Source organism: Bubalus bubalis, chromosome 6 (assembly GCF_019923935.1).
Source record: "Bubalus bubalis isolate 160015118507 breed Murrah chromosome 6, NDDB_SH_1, whole genome shotgun sequence".
In the NCBI taxonomy this organism is placed as follows: domain Eukaryota; kingdom Metazoa; phylum Chordata; class Mammalia; order Artiodactyla; family Bovidae; genus Bubalus; species Bubalus bubalis.
The window spans coordinates 65,540,974-65,560,676 of NC_059162.1; the positions used below are offsets into that span (position 1 = coordinate 65,540,974).

A 19,703-nucleotide genomic window follows, 5' to 3' on the forward strand; every position below is an offset into this window, starting at 1 on the left:
GCAGACAAGTCATATATTGATAGCCCTATTTCAGTTGGGAAGAGGGCCTTTTAATTCTTATTGGAAGTGGTTTCAAACCTACAAATTTGGCAGCTGTTATATGTTCCATTCTAAATAAAGACATTTTTATATGTCTCCAGAGCATGTCTAAGTGCCGTAAGTTTTCAAAGCCATTCTGAATATAATAGTCTGTCAGTGAATCTGGGAGGTCTGACAGTGCTCTACAATAGAATGAATTGTTAATGGAGGAGTTGTGACAATATTTTGGACAACTTTGTCCCATATGTTTTGACCATAAGTTAGATATCTTTTTGAATTTTTTTCCTCTCAGTCTTTCCCCATGTGCTTTTATGGTTGTGAGGAAGCTGCTAAATGGAAAAAGACTTGAAATGCAAAGCAGAGGATTTTTATCAAGGTTTATTTTTTAATGGCATGAGTGAAAGTGCATTTAGAGACTATATTTCCTAAAGATTGCAGAAAAATTGTTTATAATTCTGACAATGAGGCTAGCAATAGAAAAAGAAACCACTGGCAAGATTTCACCTAAAACAGTTTCAGAGTTAATTTAGAATTGAAAAATTTTCAACTATGTGAGAATATAGGTTGAATATGTCCCATCCATGAATTTTCATGTGTTTCCCTGATATGGGTATTCTGTGTATAGGTCCTATCTATATATTGTTATTGTACTTATTCCTTCTCTGCAGAGTGGACCATCTCTGATACTGTTTTGTACAAGTGAAAGTTCTGTGGATCAGTGATCCTTAGAGTTTAGAGGAACGTATGGGCTAGGAATTATCTGAAAACAGGAAAAAATAACAAACATACTTCTCTAAAGTAAGAAATGGAAAGTGTTCCCTGAAATTATTTTTTCACTCTTGCTGCTATAACGGGAGAGATAACTGGATTCTCTTATGGTAAGATGGATGGACTTTAGAAAGGATATCCAAAAATGACTCCTGTAAACTTTCCTAGAAACCTAAATGAACAGGGTCACACTGTCCTAGTCTGAAATCAATGAGCCAGTGTGTCTTCCATACAGTTTCTGTATATTAATCATTCCATTTAACTAGAGGGTCATACAGGCCCCTTAGTTTTACTCTAAAACTGAATACCGTTTATCTTTTATAAATATTTAAAACAGAAGAAATTCTTTAAATAATTATTGAATGAAAGTGAATTCCTTTACTCTAGCTATCTCACTTTCTGTGCTAATTCTGGCATATTATTAAGTGACTTAGCAGCAGCAGCTCACTTTCTGTGCTAATGCTGGCATATTATTATTAAGCAGTATGATACATTAAGTAAAACTTTTCCTGAATAGTATTGAGTTGTCCCAGAATAGTATTGAGTTCAATGAGTAAAAGAAATTTTGAGCACCAGATATTTTAAAAAGAGCCCCAATAATTTGGACCTGACACTTTCCGGGGGTCTTACAAAGAGACAATAGGACCAGCTATAACCCAGTAAGGAGATTTGAGGGGTGGTGGGGGCGAGAGAGTCATGACTTGGAATTAGAGGAGTCCTTGGCCTGTAAGGGAGTGCATTGTTCTTTGTGTAAAGATTTTCCTTACCTTACCAGTGGAAAAAAATAAGTGCTCCCCCCAGTTCTCCTTGAAGAGGAGTTGCAGAGGAGTACTGTAAAATGTCTATAGACAATGGAATTGGAAATGGTAAAATAGTAAAAACTCTCATCCTGATCCCAGGTTGAATGCCAGGGGAATTTTAATGTCTCCTTGATATACAAGAGTAGAGTATGAACAGTTTTTATGACACCTTGACATACTCCCCTGACTTTGGGTCAAGGGTGAACATAGAACATAGAGTTGCTTTTAGTTCCCTGCAGATTGCATGCTTATTGTCCATTCCCTTGACAGCAGGGAGGAAAAGGATTATTATAGAGTGTGCCTGGAAATAAAATGATGGGGGTAACACACAAAGGTTTCAGCTATCTTGTAGGTACAGAAAATTTGGACAAGGGAAAGTTGTAGAGGTGCACAGAATGTTGTCAGGTCAAGTGAAGTTACACACAACAAGAGAATAGGTTGAGGACAGGAATGTTGAATGGTAGCATGGCTAGCGCTCTCTGAAATAAAAGGGGTTAAGATGAAATAAAATACTATAAATACTAAGATTGAACTTACCATCTAAGTGGAGGCCAACACATAAACCAAGATTGTTGGTGTTGAATCGCTAAGTCATGTCCAATTCTTCTGCGACTCCATGGACTGTAGCCCCTCAGGCTCCTCTGTCCATGGTATTTCCCAGGCAGGAATACTGGAGTGGATTGCCATTTCCTCCTCCAGGGGATCTTCCTGACCCAGGGATTGAACCCATGTCTCCTGCATTAGCAGACAGATTCTTTATCCCTGAGCCACAGGAGAAGCACATCAAGACTACCAACAGTAATAAGAACCAAACTAAACCAGAGTGATGTCATGAAGCTCTCTCCATCACCAAGAGCTGATCAAACCCTTCTAGCCCCATGCAGCAGAGGAGCTGAGCTTTAGAAATGGAGGAACACATCCTAGAACCAACCATGCCACCCTAACAGTCATCTACACAAAATTACAGAATTGAAAATTATCATCATATGTTGGGGGATATTCTGGTAGGAAAGGATGCCAAGCCATATTATTAAGTTCACTATCTTAAGTGAGTGATCTGGGCAATATGGGAAAACAAAGGAAATATAAGAATTATGCTCTGTCCACTTAAGTATCAGTGAGGAGAAAGCAAGTTGAAACAAATGCAAAGCATAACATATAATTAAATATAAGTGATAACTGGTGAGATCTGAGAGACATCAACATGGGCTGGACCACACCAGTGAGATGAGAAACTCATTTGTGGATGGGTGAGAAACAGAGTCTACTCTACATACAACTGGATTCTTAGTGTGAACTTAAGTGTCTCCTAAGCAACCCTGTAAGCTTGCCAGATTCCCTCTGAAGGAAAACAAGGGGCCCAGACAAAATAGTTGCTATTGTAAATAAGGAATCCCAGAAATCACAGAATTACCATGTTATTGAAAATATTCAATAATCATATTTTCATAGATACATCACTTCTTAAGTCTATGTGTCATTAATTATCAAATTTCCCACCTTGAATTTATCCATTTCTTCTCTACTTTCATAATCAGACATTTGTTATCCTATTGAGTCACTGCTGCTCTTAAGATTATAGTATTAATAACAATAATAGGAATTTTAAATTTACAATTTATTGAGCAGCTACTAATTTTAAAAAGATAGCTAATATTTCAGTATTCAGTCTCCTTAGATCATCCATCCACATTGTTATTGTCCCATTTTATAGTTAATGAAAAGTAGAATTTGATTCAAAATGCTAAGTGATTGGCCCCAAGACACTACAAATAAATGAGGCTAGAACTGGAAACTAGTTCTGGATTAATTTTAACTTGCCACTTGTTTGTGCAGTTGCCTTCTAATCTGACATTCTGATGCCATTCTTTCCCATTTCATTTTAATCTATTCATAATCAACTGGCCCAAACTCAGCTCACATAGTAGGAACTATTAATAAGAAAAATAAGAACATTAATATTAAGCTCGTTTATTCCTGGCAATAAGTGTGTTAGTGTATTTAATCCTTTAAAACTCAAAAATGTATGTGTGTGATGTATTTTATTTTCAAGTTGGAAAAATTGAAGTATTGAGTGGTTACACGATTGGCTAAATAGCCACGAAGTACATACAGCAGGAACTCAGGTTCATGAATTTGAATCCATGCCCTACTTTCTTCATCTCAGTGCTGATAGTTTCTCTTGACCTATAGTTCGGAGCCTAGTGGGCTGCTGTCTATGGGGTCACACAGAGTCAGACACACTGAAGTGACTTAGCAGCAGCAGCAGCAGCATAGTTCAAATAGGGCTTCCCTGTGGCTCAGCAGTAAAGAATCTGCCAGCAATGCAGGAGACATGAGTTTGATCCCTGGGTTGGAAAGATCCGCTGGAGAAGGAAGTGGCAACCCACTGCAGTATTCTTGCTTGAGAAATTCAATGGACAGAGGAGCCTGGTGGGCTACAGTCCATGGGGTTGCAAAAGAGTTGGACACGACTTTAGCAACTAAACCACCACCTCATGTTTCAAATACCATAGACTGGTATATAAAGTTATCAGTAGTTTAGCTGAGCCCTGTCTATTTTCAGTCCTTTTTCACACTGCATGTCTCCACTAAACAACAACTCTTATAAAAACATTATCCTTTTTAGAATATTTACTGTTCCTTGGCTATTTCCTTGATTCTTTTCAGTCAATAATCCTACCACCTTGTGATGCCTGAAATCAGCTTGATCCTTTCTTCAACATGATCCCACAGAACTTTGACTCAAATCCTAAAGAGTACTTTTAATGCTGTGTTTGGTTTCACATGGTAACTTTCTCTGTGTATTGCGCTTCTTATCTCCAACGTCCAAACACCCAAACAAAGAGCTGTGAGTCTCTTGGTTCACTAACCATAATTTGTTCAATAATCAGTGCCACTGGTTGCATGACCTTAGGGACCACAGCCCAGTGAGTTGCAAATGAATTCTCTACAGAGCAACATTCACTATACATTCTATGCATGATTGGACTCTACACTGTAAAACTATCAGCCCTCTCTTTGGTTACTCCAGAACACAGAAGGTAGGAAGTCCTTAATAATTATCTATTTTAATTGATTCATAAATGAAGACCATGATAATAAAAGAGGCAGGAAGAAGCACCCTGTGAGCTTTCTTAAGACATGTGTTCTGGATTCCTAACACGTAAAATGAAGATAATGATGGCCAGTCCAACACAAAAAGATACAGTAAACACCAAACAATTTTTTAGAAAAAAAAATCTGTTCTTTAAAAAGTAAAACAGTAAAATACACAATAATTTGGAGGACAATCTTGGCTTTCTTAGCTTTACCATTTGTATTAAAAATTAAATTAAAACCCTGATTTTAAAACCATCATTTGCACAACAGTAATCTGTATGCCATAGAATGTATGTTTGGCCAATATAGTGTGTGTGTGTGTATACATATACATAAACATGTGAAAGTGAAAGTGTTGTGTCTGACTCTTTGCAACCCCATGGACTATAGCCCACCAGGCTCCTCTGTCCATGGAATTCTCCAGGCAAGAATACTGAAGTGGGTTGCCGTGCCCTTCTCCAGGGGATCTTCCTGACCCAGAGATCAAACTCGGCTTTCCTGCATTTCAGGCAAATTCTATACTGTCTGAGCCATCAGGGAAGCCCATAGATAAGCATAATTCACCACTAATTTTTAAATAGTGGTGAAGATACGACATCATTTGTTTGACTATAGCAAGATGTTATATTGTAATAAATGTATTTGTTACATGGTGGAAAACATAACTGAAATGAAATAAAATGTGAAATATGTTAAAGAAAAGCAGTAGAAATTTAATAGGATAAATAGTATATTTTTTCCAGAATAAAGATAAAATATAAGGAAATCTTCATATTTAAATAGAAAATTTGTGGTGACTTTGCTGTGCGTGCCTTTAAATAGGAGATAAGATTGCTTTCACAGCTTTCTCTGAACAAATCTGGGAAGACTTGCACTTGTAAACAACCTTTTAATAGAACAATTAACAATGACTTTAATTCTTACATGGAATGCTTTTATTTCTTCTGAAGACTAAGAACTAGTTCCCAGTAAATGATATTTGCTTATTTTTATGAATGGAGCCCTGGGGCATGTCTGGTTTGGGGTTATAATAATAATACCTTTAAGACAATATGTAAATAAGTATAGTTCCGGCACTGGTGGATTTTTCTACTCCTTGATATATTGCTTTTTAACTACTTAGGTATTTGAGCAGCAACATTTCTGCATTGATGAAATGAATGTACTTCCTCAGGTGTTGACTCATTATTATTAAGGATCTCTTAGAATTCTGAAGTATGAACTGCTGACTCCATGATTCTATCTATGAATTGCTGCCTTTACAATGTTAAGGTTATAACTATACATGAAAAGGACTAACCATGCTTTTGGAAGACTGAGCTGTACAAGAAAGAGATTTCTAAATCTTTGTAAAGCAAGCTGCAAACTGAAGATAATTTCATAATTTATTTTCTTTCTTCAATATTTTTAATCTCTCATGCTGAATTCTTTTAACTAAAACTGTGCAAATGATTAGATTCAAGTACACAAATATAAAAAAAGTTTGTAAAAATAATTTAGCTTTTAAGTAGAAATTGAAGTTTCCTATAGATATATTCAGTATTGAAGAATTTAATTTGCTTGATTGAGGCAAATGCTAATTAAGCTGTGTCCAATTAAGGCATTTTCTTTTTTAAAAAAATGAGAGCTTTCATTTGAATTTAAATCACAACTCTTATAATTGAGTGTTTCTACATTGCTTCTTTACCCATTTCTCTTTAGGTTGCCCAGAGTTCCACTCAGTTTTTTGTGGAGGTCTCCTCTAATTGTTCCAAATTGTCTTTTAATTCCCTTTCACCAAGAAATACTAATTAAAACCTACTCAAAAATGAATTCCTCATGTAGCCCTTACAAACAGACCATGTCTATGTGTACTTATTATTATGTGATGTATTCTTATTGCATTTTTTAAAATTTCACAAATTTCCCACACTTAAAAGAAATGTAAATATTAAACTTTCTAAAGTAAAAAGTGAACATTTCAAAACATGCTCCATGACTGACTCTTCTTTTTCTTAATATTTACTTTGTATCCTTCCTGACTTTTGCTATGCAACATGCACACATACACATACATACATATATGTGCACATACATATGTATAAATGTAAGCAATAAATTTTATTATAAATATGATTATAAATATATGAATTATAAATTCATATAACCTGTAATATATCATATTCATTGTTCCTTGTTAGAATATATAATTCTACCATTTTTTATCATTGCATATTATGAATATCCTCTTTTATTTAACTTCTTCCTTATTGAACACTTGTTCGTGCAAGAGAATGGCTATTTCAATACAATTACATATACCCATTATATAAATTTGTTAGGACATGCTTCTTAGAAGTAAAATGTGCAACACAGGAATATAGTCAATAATATTACAATAACTTTGTATGGTCCTTAAGATACAAAATTATCAAATTGCTGTGTTGTACACCTGAAACTGTTATTGAGTCCAAGCTCACTCTGCTTGCCATGTGACAGGTCATTAAGTCGACATACAAAATGTTAAGGCAAGGAATATGACTTTAGTCAGAAAACCAGCTGAATGACACTATGGGAGACTAATGTCTCAAAATAACTATTTTATCAGTGCTGGATGTCAGGTTCTTTTATAGAACAGAGGTAGGGGGTGGGAGGTGAGGAAGTAAAAGGATCATTAATCTTGCAGATATCTCCTGGAATGGCCAATTTCTGGGAAGGGATGTGTTAATTTCTTCCTTCCTGTAGCCATCCACAGGTAGACAAGGTCCCATACAAAGGCATTTTGGTTTAGCATTCGGGTAGAGGGGCAGGGTTCCCCAAGACAGGCCATTATGTATGGACAGTATCCTTTTAGTGAACTAAAGCAACCAGAAGCCAAGATTAAAGTAAAAGAAACAGATCCAACAGAGTTCTTTCCCGTAACAAAAGTAATGTAACATTGTAATTCAGCTAAACTTCAAGTTAAAAAGAAAAATACAAAGTCAAGTAGAGGAAGATTTTTAAAGTTACAAATTGCCTCCAAAACATTTACTTCAATTGATATTCCACTTTCATTGACAAATTATAAGAATGGCCATTTTCTGACATTTTGCCAATATTAGTTTTATCTACTGTGGTTATTTTATGGCTATATTGGAATATATAAACTGAAAGGACAAATTATGATGGACCAGGATTCTGTAACAGTGGCATTGTTGACACTTAGGGCCAGATCTTTGTTATGGAGCCTTTGCTTTATAGAAGTTTAGTATCATCTCTGACTTCTACTCACCAGATGCCAGTAGCACCAGCTCACATACCAGCCAGGTATGACAAACAAAACGGTCTCCAAAAATAACAAAATGTCCTTTGAGGGCCATATTCCTCATTCTCTTGATTGGGAGCTACTATCCTGCATTGGATTATAAGTTTCTTTTATAGGAGTGCATTTGCAGCTTTCTTTAATTGGCATGAATATAAGAAAAGGAATTGAAATCATAGCTTGGGCAATGTCCTTTAGATGACCCCATCGAAACTATATTAGAAACACTATTCATTGTAAATTTTAAATGGTGGCGATAACATTTTAATTACATGTTTTAATTTAATGGCATCATATTTGTTAACTGCATCTTTTAGTGACCTCTGTGGTTCAGTATTCTATCATTTTCACCATATTATGTGTTATTAAGAACTTCAGAGCCTATAACATTTAGCTTTTTTTTTTTAATATTATTCTGACCTTCTTATAACAGGTAGCTAGAATTTTTAAAAAGAAAATGTGGAGCTAAAAGAACAACATAAAAAGTACATTTGTAGTTTTCAGTGTATTCCTATTCATGGGGGTTATATTCTTAATGGAAATACCTTTTGCAGATAATCTACTAGGTACTTGTTCTAGAAAATTTCATAAAAATTGAATAACTTTATAAAAATTGGAGATCAAAAATAATATTGAAAGAGAAATCCTTTGAATCTCTCAAGCCCAATTAGAAATTACCAGCCAAGGTGAAGTTTATCACTGGTGCTTTTGTATAAGTGCAGCTTTACATTGAGGGATATTACATAATGAAATGGTGAAAGGAAAACAGTAAGAATGTTGGTACAGCAAGATAGTCATTAGAATTATTATTCACTTTACATTCGTTTAATCTCTTAATCTTTACAAAACCCTTTTAGCCTTTCAGTTAATCCTCCCAAAAGCTTCAGTAATATATCAAAATTAAGATAGTAATAGCATGTAATAAGAGATAATATATTACTAGATTTTTGCTAGATCTAGTAACTATAATCTTGGCTTATCTATTTATAAATACCTATGGGGATTCTGCTATTTATAGCTTTTTAAAGAAGTATACTAATTCCTTGAGAAGAACTGATTACATGAAAGCAAATTATGTACATTCTTATGTATCTAACAGATGAAATCTTCAAGCTTCTACTCACTAGAATACATAAAAATCCTTAAATTTAGCCAAGAGCACACTACATATTCTGATCATTCTCCTACCTCTGCTCATCCTCTGAGTGTAACAGAGTCCTTACCCAAGCTGGCTTGCAACAAGAGTCAGCCCTTCTTTGAATCGGTCTTTGTTAGCATTAGCTGAGCTCTTGTTCTACACATCTGAAAATGTTTAATCTTCCCTATAAGTATTTATCATGTTCCTCTGTCTCCTTCAGTTCTCCCTGCAAAATATAAAATATTCTGAGAGAATGGACTCGCTCTGTGGCTCTGTCTTGATCTCTGTTTCTCACATAAAAATGTTGTGTCTAGTTTCAGGGTTTCCCAAGAAAGGAACATTTACAATTCCTTCTGATGAAAAAAACATGCCTCCTGATGGTATCTGTTCAAAAAGAGAGCCCAAGTCTGTCAGTGTTAGGGCACAGAATTTTTTCATTAGAGTTTCATTCACACTTTGAGTAAGAGCCACCATTTTGTCTATATTTTAAATAAGTGGAATCTTAAGAGAGTTTAAGCAACTTATTTAGGATCACCCAGCTACTGAGGGAGAAGACAATGGCAACCCACTCCAGTACTCTTGCCTGGAAAATCCCATGGACAGCGGAGCCTGGTAGACTGCTGTCTATGGGGTCACATAGAGTCGGACATGACTGAAGTGCCTTAGCAGCGGCAGCGGCAGCTACTGAGTGGTAGAGGCAAACTCAAGATTCCAAATTCACATTCTGTGCTGTTTCCCTATCACACATTCTTTCATCTTTCCTTGCCCAAGAGGTTGAAGGGAGTAGATCTTTGTTAGATCCATGAAAACCGTGTTCCCGTCTCCCAGATTCCACAAATCATTTCAGGGTGAGCTGTCAGAGACCCAGCAATTGCAAACCTTCTAAAAATTATTCATAAGCTTTCAATTCTTACAGGGAAGATATCAGAATAAAGTACTTTTCCTCTCATCAAAGTTCTCTTCCCTCATTTTACATTACTTTTTCTAAATATTTGCCAAGCATATCTAGCAACTAATCAAAATATCCTACCAGAAATCCTGACTATATCAGACTGTAGATGAGTTTATGGACTATAGTTTGGATGTTCACTTTTCTTTTAACTGATATTCATCAGTAAGCAATTTTCAGTACCCTGCATGACATCTGATTAACTCAAATTCCTTTCTCATTTTCTTGCATTTCAAAAAAGCTGAAAGGTAAGTTTAGTCTTTCAGCCATTATTTATTGTCCTTAATTCCATACTTCTTTTTTTTTTTCTTTTTAATGTTTTTTTTTGTTTGTTTTTTTTTTTGGCCATGTTGGGCCTTAGTTGCAGCATGGGGGATCTTTTTCCATTGTGGCACATGGGCTTTCCCTAGTGTTGGAGTGAGGGCTCTAAACCACACAGGGACTCAGTAGCCCCATGGCATGTGGGATCTTAGTTCCCCAACCAGAGATCAAACCCATGTCCCCTGGATTGGAAGGTGGGTTCTTAACCACTGAATCATCAGGTAAGTCCCAATTCCATACTTCTGATTAGAAGATTTATTTTCTTTAGAAAAAATAATTTGTTCTTTTGAATTCTTTGAAGAATCTATATGATTTTTTAAACTATCAATATAGGTAGTATTAAATCTAAATAAAAGTGCAAAGAGTATTGGAAGAAAAAACTAACCTGGGGAAAAAATAGATACAATACTTAGACTATTTCAGAATAAGGCAAAACTTTATCAAGTATTAAAGCCCCAGCTAACGTGTGCTAAGAACTGAGAATGTGTAAATAGAAAGACCTTGCTCCCGAAACAATGTATCAGGTGGACGTGTACACATGAACAACTCAAAGACAACACATCTGTAAGCTTGAGGTAACATCATGGTACCTCACACAGTAAAGAATCTGCCTGCAATTCCAAAAGACCTGGGTTCAATCCCTGGGTCAGGAAAATCCTCTGGAAAAGGAAATGGCAAACCATTCCAGTATTCTTGCCTGTGAAATCCCATGGACAGAGGAGCCTGGCAGGCTACAGTCCTTGGGGTCACAGAGTTTGACACAGCTAAGTGACTAGACCACCACCACAAAATCATGGAAAAGCAAATAAGAACATTTCTCCACCCCCTGTTTACATCTTTTTGGCTTCATATTGTTCCTAGGGTCAAGTCTAAAACCTTAAGGAAAGCCAATGATAAGGTTATTTAGGTTATTTGTAGTCAAAGTAAGGGAAAAGTAGGTAATAAAAATATTTCAGAACAGTTCACTGTATTGGTGGACCTATAAAACAGCTCTATTCAAAAGTAGTTTTTTTTTTTTTTTTTCTACTGAGTATCTACACTTATTTGGAATAGAGCACCATGCGCTTGATAGACATTTTGAATGATAATAATAGATTCACAATGATAAATGTTTTGAATCCTTCTTCCACTACCCCTGATTTATGAAGGGAGTGGCTGTCCCTAGCCACTTGTGCCTGAGCCTATTTGAGTGAAAGGTGCTGCTTACATCGTATCTAGATAGGGTCTGGGAAGAGAGGCAGGATGTTGCTGGTTATCTTCCATATTTAGGCACATTTAAAATTAGGAGAGTCACTACACACATGACTCCCATGGTACCCCAGGAGCCATGGCAGAAGCTGGAACTTTCCAGACCTGTATGAGCCTATCTCAATAAGATGTAAACAAACAAAGTACTCTTGCCTGGAAAATCCCATGGACGGAGGAGCCTGGTGGGCTGCAGTCCATGAGGTCGCTAAGAGTCGGACACGACTGAGCAACTTCACTTTAACTTTTCATTTTCGTGCATTGGAGAAGGAACTGGCAACCCACTCCAGTGTTCTTGCCTGGAGAATCCCAGGGACGGGGAAGCCTGGTGGGCTGACATCTCTGGGGTCGCACAGAGTCAGACACGACTGAAACAAACAAAAGACTCAAGTAAATTCTACATTGAGCAGAACACTTGGTAACAGAAGTAACAAATACTGGGTCCCAGCAAATAAGAATAAAGTGGACACTTTCCCTGGGAGGCACTGCATGTTCTGGCCTCCATCTGCCTATTAGCTTCATCTCTCCTACAGGCTTTTGTGTTTTAATAACACTGACTGCTTTACAGTTTCTCAGTAGTTCTTTGAACCTGTCCTTCTCAGTACCTCTACACTAAAACACTCTTCATAGCTTTCCTCACTGTTCTTCATCCTGTGAGTTCCTTTCAGATACCAATTCAAGCAACACTTTCTGAGGAAAGCTGTCCTTGACTCATTGGCCTTTTTAAATCTTTTTGTTATATGCCTACATAGAAGCCTTTTTTTTATGTTTGAAGACTTTCCTCTGTTTATAGTTAACAAAGATGTTAGTTTGAATGACATATTCATAACTGATTCAGATCTGTCGCTTCCAGGAGACTGTAAGCCCTTTGAAAGTGAAACATTATGGACTTTCACTATATCCTTGAGGTTTTCCAAGAAGGCTATAATGCGTAGGGTTGAAAGAGTCGGACACAACTGAGCAACTGAGCACACACACACTCAAGTAATGCAATTGGATGAATAAATAATGCACCAAGTACAGTAGTTAGTCAAAAATGTTCATTCTTTTCCCCAAAGGAAATTTAAAGAAAGAAATCATCATCATGGAAATGAGTTATTTTGGAAAGAATGTCTCAGAAGATATAACATGTGAAGAATTCATTATATCACTTTTTTAATTGAAATATAGTTGATTTACATGCCGTGTTAGTTTCAGGTGTACAGCACAGTAATTCAGTTACACACACACACACACACACACACATGTATATATTCAGATTCTTTTCCCTTCTAGGTTGTCACAAAATAATAGCTCCCTGCCCTATATAGTAAGCCCTTGTTGATTATCTGTCTTATATATAGTAGTGTGTATATGTTAATCCCAACCTCCTAATTTATCTCTCCTCTAGCCATAAATTTGTTTTCAATGTGTATCTTTTGCTGTTTTGTAAATAAGTTCATTTGTATCTTTTTTAGATTCCACATCACATAATTTCTATCATATATTTGTCTGTCTGGTTTACTTCGCTTAGTATATTGCTGCAAATAGCATCATTTCATTCTTTTTTACTTTCTTTTCACCTTAGGCAAATTGCTACATCTATCTATCTACCATCATTGGCGTTTTCAGTTTAACTGAATAAAATGAGTTGCTAGCATAATAATGTCAGAGTTTTTCAAAACAGGATGATTAGTAAAAAGCACATATTTGGTGTCCTCTTTATGCCCTGGATTTCTAATATGTACATGAGGATGATGAGGCCAACTCTATAGACAGAGTTACTGTAAAAAGAAAGAAAGGAAATTAAAATGATTAAAAAATGCTTTAAAGTTTTGGAAAAGTATCAATAATTTTGGGGACAATCTTATGTCCTTCTTCTCCTTTTACCTTTTATATTGGTGATAACCTTAGCAATATCTTTTAATTTAATTGTTCAAGTTGTATCTTAGATGCTAATTAACAGTTGAATGATTATATGTTTGTATAATTTTTTAACTGTTAATAACCTCTATCCTCATTTTAAACAGCAAATACATACAAAGAACATTTTTCCTTGCTTATATCTTAACAAAAGAAATTTCATTACTCAGTTTTCATTGTCACATTAAATCGAATAATTGTTGTAAATACTCTTCACATATAGTTTTCCTCCTTCACCTTTGTTGCCTTCCTAGCATCTTTGTATGGCTTATAAACATCTACAGTTGAAACCAACCATAAAAATAAGCTCTTGAAATTCACTTACACCCACAGAGATCACTTTATCATTCATGTTTATAAATTTCTAGCTCTCTTCACCTTTTAATTCTGTTTGGAGACTAGTAAATTATTCTTTTAAACATTGAAAAAATCTAGCTATTAAAATATTCCTAGTGGAAATGTTAAAAATATGAAGTGCAAATATTTTTTAATTTATGATTATATATTGCTGTGGGATTTTAGCCATAATAAAATAGAGCAATTATTTAACTATTACCTCAGGGGATGTGGGAAGATGTTTTCCTAATGAGGCAGTATTCTGCCCGCTTGTTGATTAAAACTTTTGTGTGGCCTGCTTGTGTGCCCAAATCTGATTAATGAATACATATCATAAAGTCCATGAGTCTGTGGTTTCTATTAGATGCAAAATGTTGCATATATCCTGAGACATCCATTCATAAAACAAAGGAGGTGCAACTTCATTCTTTAGTTTTTTTTTTTTTTTTCAAAATTATTCCTAGAGGGTCATTTCATTTTGCTAACTACTTCAGTTTCCATTGGTATATCTACCTACAGACAATAGATTTATAATGATATTGTTTTGTCAAAATTGCCAGAATGTGAGATGAAACAAAATTAGGTTTAAGAATGTTTAGTCAATTTAATCGGAGAAGGCGATGGCACCCCACTCCAATACTCTTGCCTGGAAAATCCCATGGATGGAGGAGCCTGGTAGACTGCAGTTCATGGGGTCGCGAAGAGTCGGACACGACTGAGCGACTTTACTTTCACTTTTCACTTTCATGCATTGGAGAAGGAAATGGCAACCCACTCCAGTGTTCTTACCTGGAGAATCCCAGGGACGGGAAGCCTGGTGGGCTGCCGTCTATGGGGTCGCACAGAGTCGGAAACGACTGAAGCAACTTAGCAGCAGCAGTAGCAGCAGTGAATTTAATAGTTGAATGTTCCTTTACATAAACCATTAAGGGTACTTGAGATAGGGGTGTACCACCCTTCATCCTCTTAGTCATTCAACAAATGCTTGTTGAGCATCTTTTATTAATATATGTCACACTTTGTACTATCCCTTGGGAATACATCAGTGAATAAAATATTAAAAAGTCTTTACCTTTATGGATCTTATTCTAAACCACTGTGCTTAGTTGCTCAGTCATGTTCGACTCTTTCTGACCCCACGGACTAGCCCAGCAGACTCCTCCGTCCATGGGGATTCTGCAGGCAAGAATACTAGAGTGGGTTACCATGCCCTTCTCCAGGGGATCTTCCCAACCTAGGGATGGAACCCAGGTCTTCCGATTTTCAGGCGGATTCTTTACCGTCTGAGCCACCAGGGAAGCCCACAATAGTCACAGCCTGTTTTAATAAATAAAGATTTTTTGCCATATAGACACATTCATTTGTTTGCATATTGTCTAAGGCTGTTTTAATGGTATGAAGAATTTATTTGTGATAGAGACCATCACAGTTGTGATAGAGTCCTCCAAGTTTAAACTATTTACTGTCTAGCCTTTGATAGAAAAAGTTTGCTTATCCCTCTTCTATGTTAGAGCAATGTAAGAAAAGATAACTATCCTCTCCCATAAAATATCCCAGAATATCATATTAGATTTATTAAGAATATTCTTCTTATATTAATGTATCTAATAATTATTTTTATTTATTGCTCTTTGAAATACATACTCTTTCCTTTTCTATAAAAATTTTAAAGATAATTGGATTTTTGACCCTGAAATTTCAATTCTACCCTAAAGAAGTTTTAATAAAAATGAGAAATTGTTTAGATGAACAATAAAGAATTAACTTATTGTTGAATTAAACCTATTCAAGTATTTATTTTGCTGATATTATTTTAGAGGAAAATCCTGACAGTGGAAAAAAGGATCTATATTTTACATTGAAGAGATATTGCATAAAATAAAGACCAACAGATATAAGTTCTGAAATTTTAAGGTGCTATTTACAGGTCCAGTGAGTCTATGACACAAAATAATGTCTATCCAATTGTTAATAAATATACACTCTATTTATTGTAAGACACTTCAAATATTTGAGACAATTTGAAAGAACATCTTGCCATATGATTTAATAACTATTAGTGATGATTGATGTTTGTTTGGAACATTTATATTGAACTAATTATTCCAAGTACTTTATTATGTAACTTAATACATGCAAAAACCCTGTGAAATAAGTACTAATATTATCCATATTTTACAGACAAGGAAAGTGCAACACAAGGAATTAAATAAATAAAAGCGAGAACTATAATTTGAATCTATTTGTGGATTTTAACTTGATCGATTTATGAGGACTTGCAACTTGTCTGGCAGATAACTCAGTGTAGGAGTAGGAAGAAAAGTCAGTTGTGTCACTTTCTTCTTCGTGTGTAGTTACCAGTATTAATTTTAATCCAAAGTACACTTGGAGACTTTAGGTCTTACCTTTTCATGTTATTGCTGTGCTCAGTCATGTTGGCCTCTTTGCAACCCCATGGAAGTTACCCTGCCAGACTTCCCTATCCAGAAAATTTTCCAGGCAAGAACACTGGAGCAGGTTGCTATTTCCTTCTCCAGGGTAACTTCCCAACCCAGGAATCGAATCCACATCTCTTGGGTCTCCTGCATTGGCAGGCAGATTCTTTACCACTGAGCCACTTGGCAGGGCTACTTTATTAAACTATGTGATATGATCTGGAAATCCGCTTGGCAGGCTCATGTACTATACCCTGCAGGAGGTTCAAAGATAACAAAGGGTTGGGGGAGGAGGGGAGGACTTCTCTATCTCTAGTAACAGTCACTTGTCTCTCCAAATGGCTTGTATATATATATATATATTTTTAATTTTTTTCCAAATGGCTTTTATTTGATGTGTGAATAAGTGATGTAGAAAAGTGATGGCATCAGTGTCCTCTATATTTTAAGTAGTAAATTTTGATTTTTCCTTGGAAAAATATCAGTAAGAACTCTAATGTGTTCTTCCTGTGTAGTAATAGATTATTGTTATATTCCACATAAGACCACTGACATGAACCCAGTAACCACACTTGAACTCTAAAGGATATAGAGCTCTATTGTTGATCAGCACAGGAAAAACTTGACCACAGAGATCAAGAACGCATGTGTCTCCATTAGGGGTTCATTGGCATAAAACACTACATCGTTTTCAGTGTCACTGGTGACTTACCAAGTTCAATGAATACTAATGTCAAGTAGCTAACCCAATCGCTACTCATTAATGTTTTCCACTTTAACCATTTCTAAAATAAAGTTACTGTTAGCAGCCAAAAATAAACAACATCTGAACAGTTAAATTCTTGAACTTTTAGATGTCAATTTAACTTCTCCTTATCCTTCATCTATAGTTTGGTAGTTTTCCAGAGTTCTTAATAGCATTAACTGTAGAATTTGTCTACTAGGTATGAATCTTGACTCTGCTATATCCTGTTTCACTTTGAGCCAGTTATTTAACTTCCCTATGCCTCTGTTGCCATAAATGTGAAATACATGTAATGATACAGATCTTACTCAACTTACAGTGGGGTTATGGCTTGACTAAACCCCATGTATTAGATGCATGTAGAAATGCTAACTTTACGAACATCATAGCTAAGCCTGCTGCTAAGTCGCTTCAGTCGTGTCCGACTCTGTGCGACCCCATAGACGGCAGCCCACCAGGCTCCCCTGTCCCTGGGATTCTCCAGGCAAGAACACTGGAGTGGGTTGCCATTTCCTTCTCCAACGCATGAAAGTGAAAAGTGAAAGTGAAGTCGTTCAGTCGTGTCCGGCTCTTCGCGACCCCATGGACTGCAGCCTACCAGGCTCCTTAGTCCATGGGATTTTCCAGGCAAGAGTACTGGAGTGGGGTGCCATTGCCTTCTCCGATAGCTAAGTCTAGCTTACCTTAAACATGCTCAGAACTACTATGTTAGCCTAAAGTTGGGCAAATCTTTTAACACAAAGCCTGTTGTGTAAGAAAGGATTGAATATCTCATGTAATTTTTTGAATACTGGAAGAGAAAAACAGAGTGGTTGTATGGGTACAGATATTTGTCAGTTTCCTGGTTGTTTACCCTGGTGACCCTGGGGCTGACTGGGAATTGAGGTTCACTGCCCCTCCACCCCGCATCAAGAGAGTACCATACCACATATAACAAGACTGGCAAAAATCAAAATTCAAAATTTGAAATACACTTTCTACTGAATGCATATCACTTTCCCACCACTGTAAAGTCAAGAAATCCTAAATCAAAAATGAAGGACTCTCTGTAATGATAATATTAAGAGGAATAAATACTTATCCTATAAAGTTCATGTGAGGGTTAAATAAATGAATAAATAAAAAAGGCTGAGAATAGTGTGTCTGGCACATAGAAAACACTCAATAAATATTAGTATTTTTTTTTTAATGATTTGAGTCTCTGTTTTAGATATTGAGTATATGAAAAATGGTAGAACAACTATTCATCCAGTTGTATACCCAAGAAGTAAAGGCCTGTTGGGAGAGTATTGCTGTGTTTTAAAGTGTAAACCTTACGAGATTAGTCAAGTATCAGGAATATTGTTAACGTTGTTCAGTTGCTAAGTCGTGTCCGACTCTTTGCAACCCTATAAACTTCAGCAGGCCTGGCTGGCTTCCCTGTCCTCCGCTATCTCCTGGAGTTTGCTGAAGTTCATGTCCATTAATATACTGTTAATATCCCAGAATAATCTATGAGGGATACTCTCCTCTTCAGATATTTAAAACCTACTTAAATCTATTGTATTTTCAGATTCTTGCAAATGTTTCAGTATATTTCAGATTACTGAGTATTCTTTTCCTATACTTATAAACTACACTCCCATTTCTCCATAGTCTACTCTCTCATGTGCCAGGCATAGCCTCAGAAGAGGACATTCTAGATATTCCCAAAGCTGCTCAATACTGAGCCTAGGGAATATTTTAAAAAGATGAGGCTTGTGATGTTGGGGAAAAAATGCCTCCTAGCAGTGTCATGAGGCTATATGTAGGGGAAAAGTTAGTCCACTCCACAGTTCTAATAAAAGATCAACAAACTCAATGGCATCACAATTTCTGTGTTTCCTCTAAGTTTATACTAATGCAATTTCCCATCTAAACTTTTAAAATTTCATTTCTAACTATTATTGACCAGGGTTCTTGGCCTCCTTTATCAGTAGAAATTGATCACAGACCAGACAAGAAATTCAGACAAAGCTTTATTGGAGACCCTGCTGCAGCAGGGGGTGGGGGGGTGAGGTGCGGGTAGGAGGGGTGGGGGTCGAGAACAAACAACAGGTCCCCTTGCTTGCCTGCTCCCTGAGGGGATGAACTTGTCCCATATATGGGGTGAGGGTAGGGATGTGTTCAGGGGTCGGGCCACAAGGATGGCTTAGGTGGCTTGCCGACCTTAGGTGGTGGTGTGTGCAGAGGGCATGTGCAGTACCCTGCTTCTTCTCCTGAGCCCTGCTTTTGCTCCAGGTTCTTCAAAAGTGATAGTTGAGTTTATTGGTCTCTCTATATCTTTTGTCCAGAATTGGCCACACTTAATTTTAGTCCCACATAGTTTCTTTGTATTTTGTTGCTTGAGGAGAGGAGTGTTCAGGCGCATACATTGCTGCACTGCACTAAGGTCGCAGGGTTCAGCTTGTCTTATAACTATCACTTTATTAGCAAAAGGGTTTTAACAGGCGCTAGCCCAATCAATTGCTTCCTGGCACAGCTTCATCACGCAGATCTTGGGGTTTCCAGGGGGAGTTCTGCCAAGCGTGGGTGTATTCTTTACTGGGCTCAAACCTTTTAAATGTGCTTTCAGCCACTATATGCCTTCAGGGTATTTTATCAGTCTCAGTATATTCACACATG

At 36.5% G+C, this 19,703-nt stretch overlaps 1 protein-coding gene across 3 annotated transcripts in view; it reads left to right on the plus strand.

Moving 5' to 3' along the window:
* Nucleotides 1-19,703, plus strand: part of ADGRL4 (adhesion G protein-coupled receptor L4) — a 137,800-nt gene that overhangs the window by 105,191 nt on the left and 12,906 nt on the right. The window contains exon 14 of one of the 3 annotated variants that reach the window (XM_044944805.2): nucleotides 5,833-6,760. The exons of the other annotated variants lie outside the window; for them this stretch is intronic. Within the exon in view, the coding sequence (XP_044800740.2) occupies nucleotides 5,833-5,904 (72 nt within the window). The 3' untranslated portion in view covers nucleotides 5,905-6,760. Of the gene's footprint in view, nucleotides 1-5,832; nucleotides 6,761-19,703 lie in introns of those variants that run through there. 3 annotated transcript variants of the gene reach the window in all.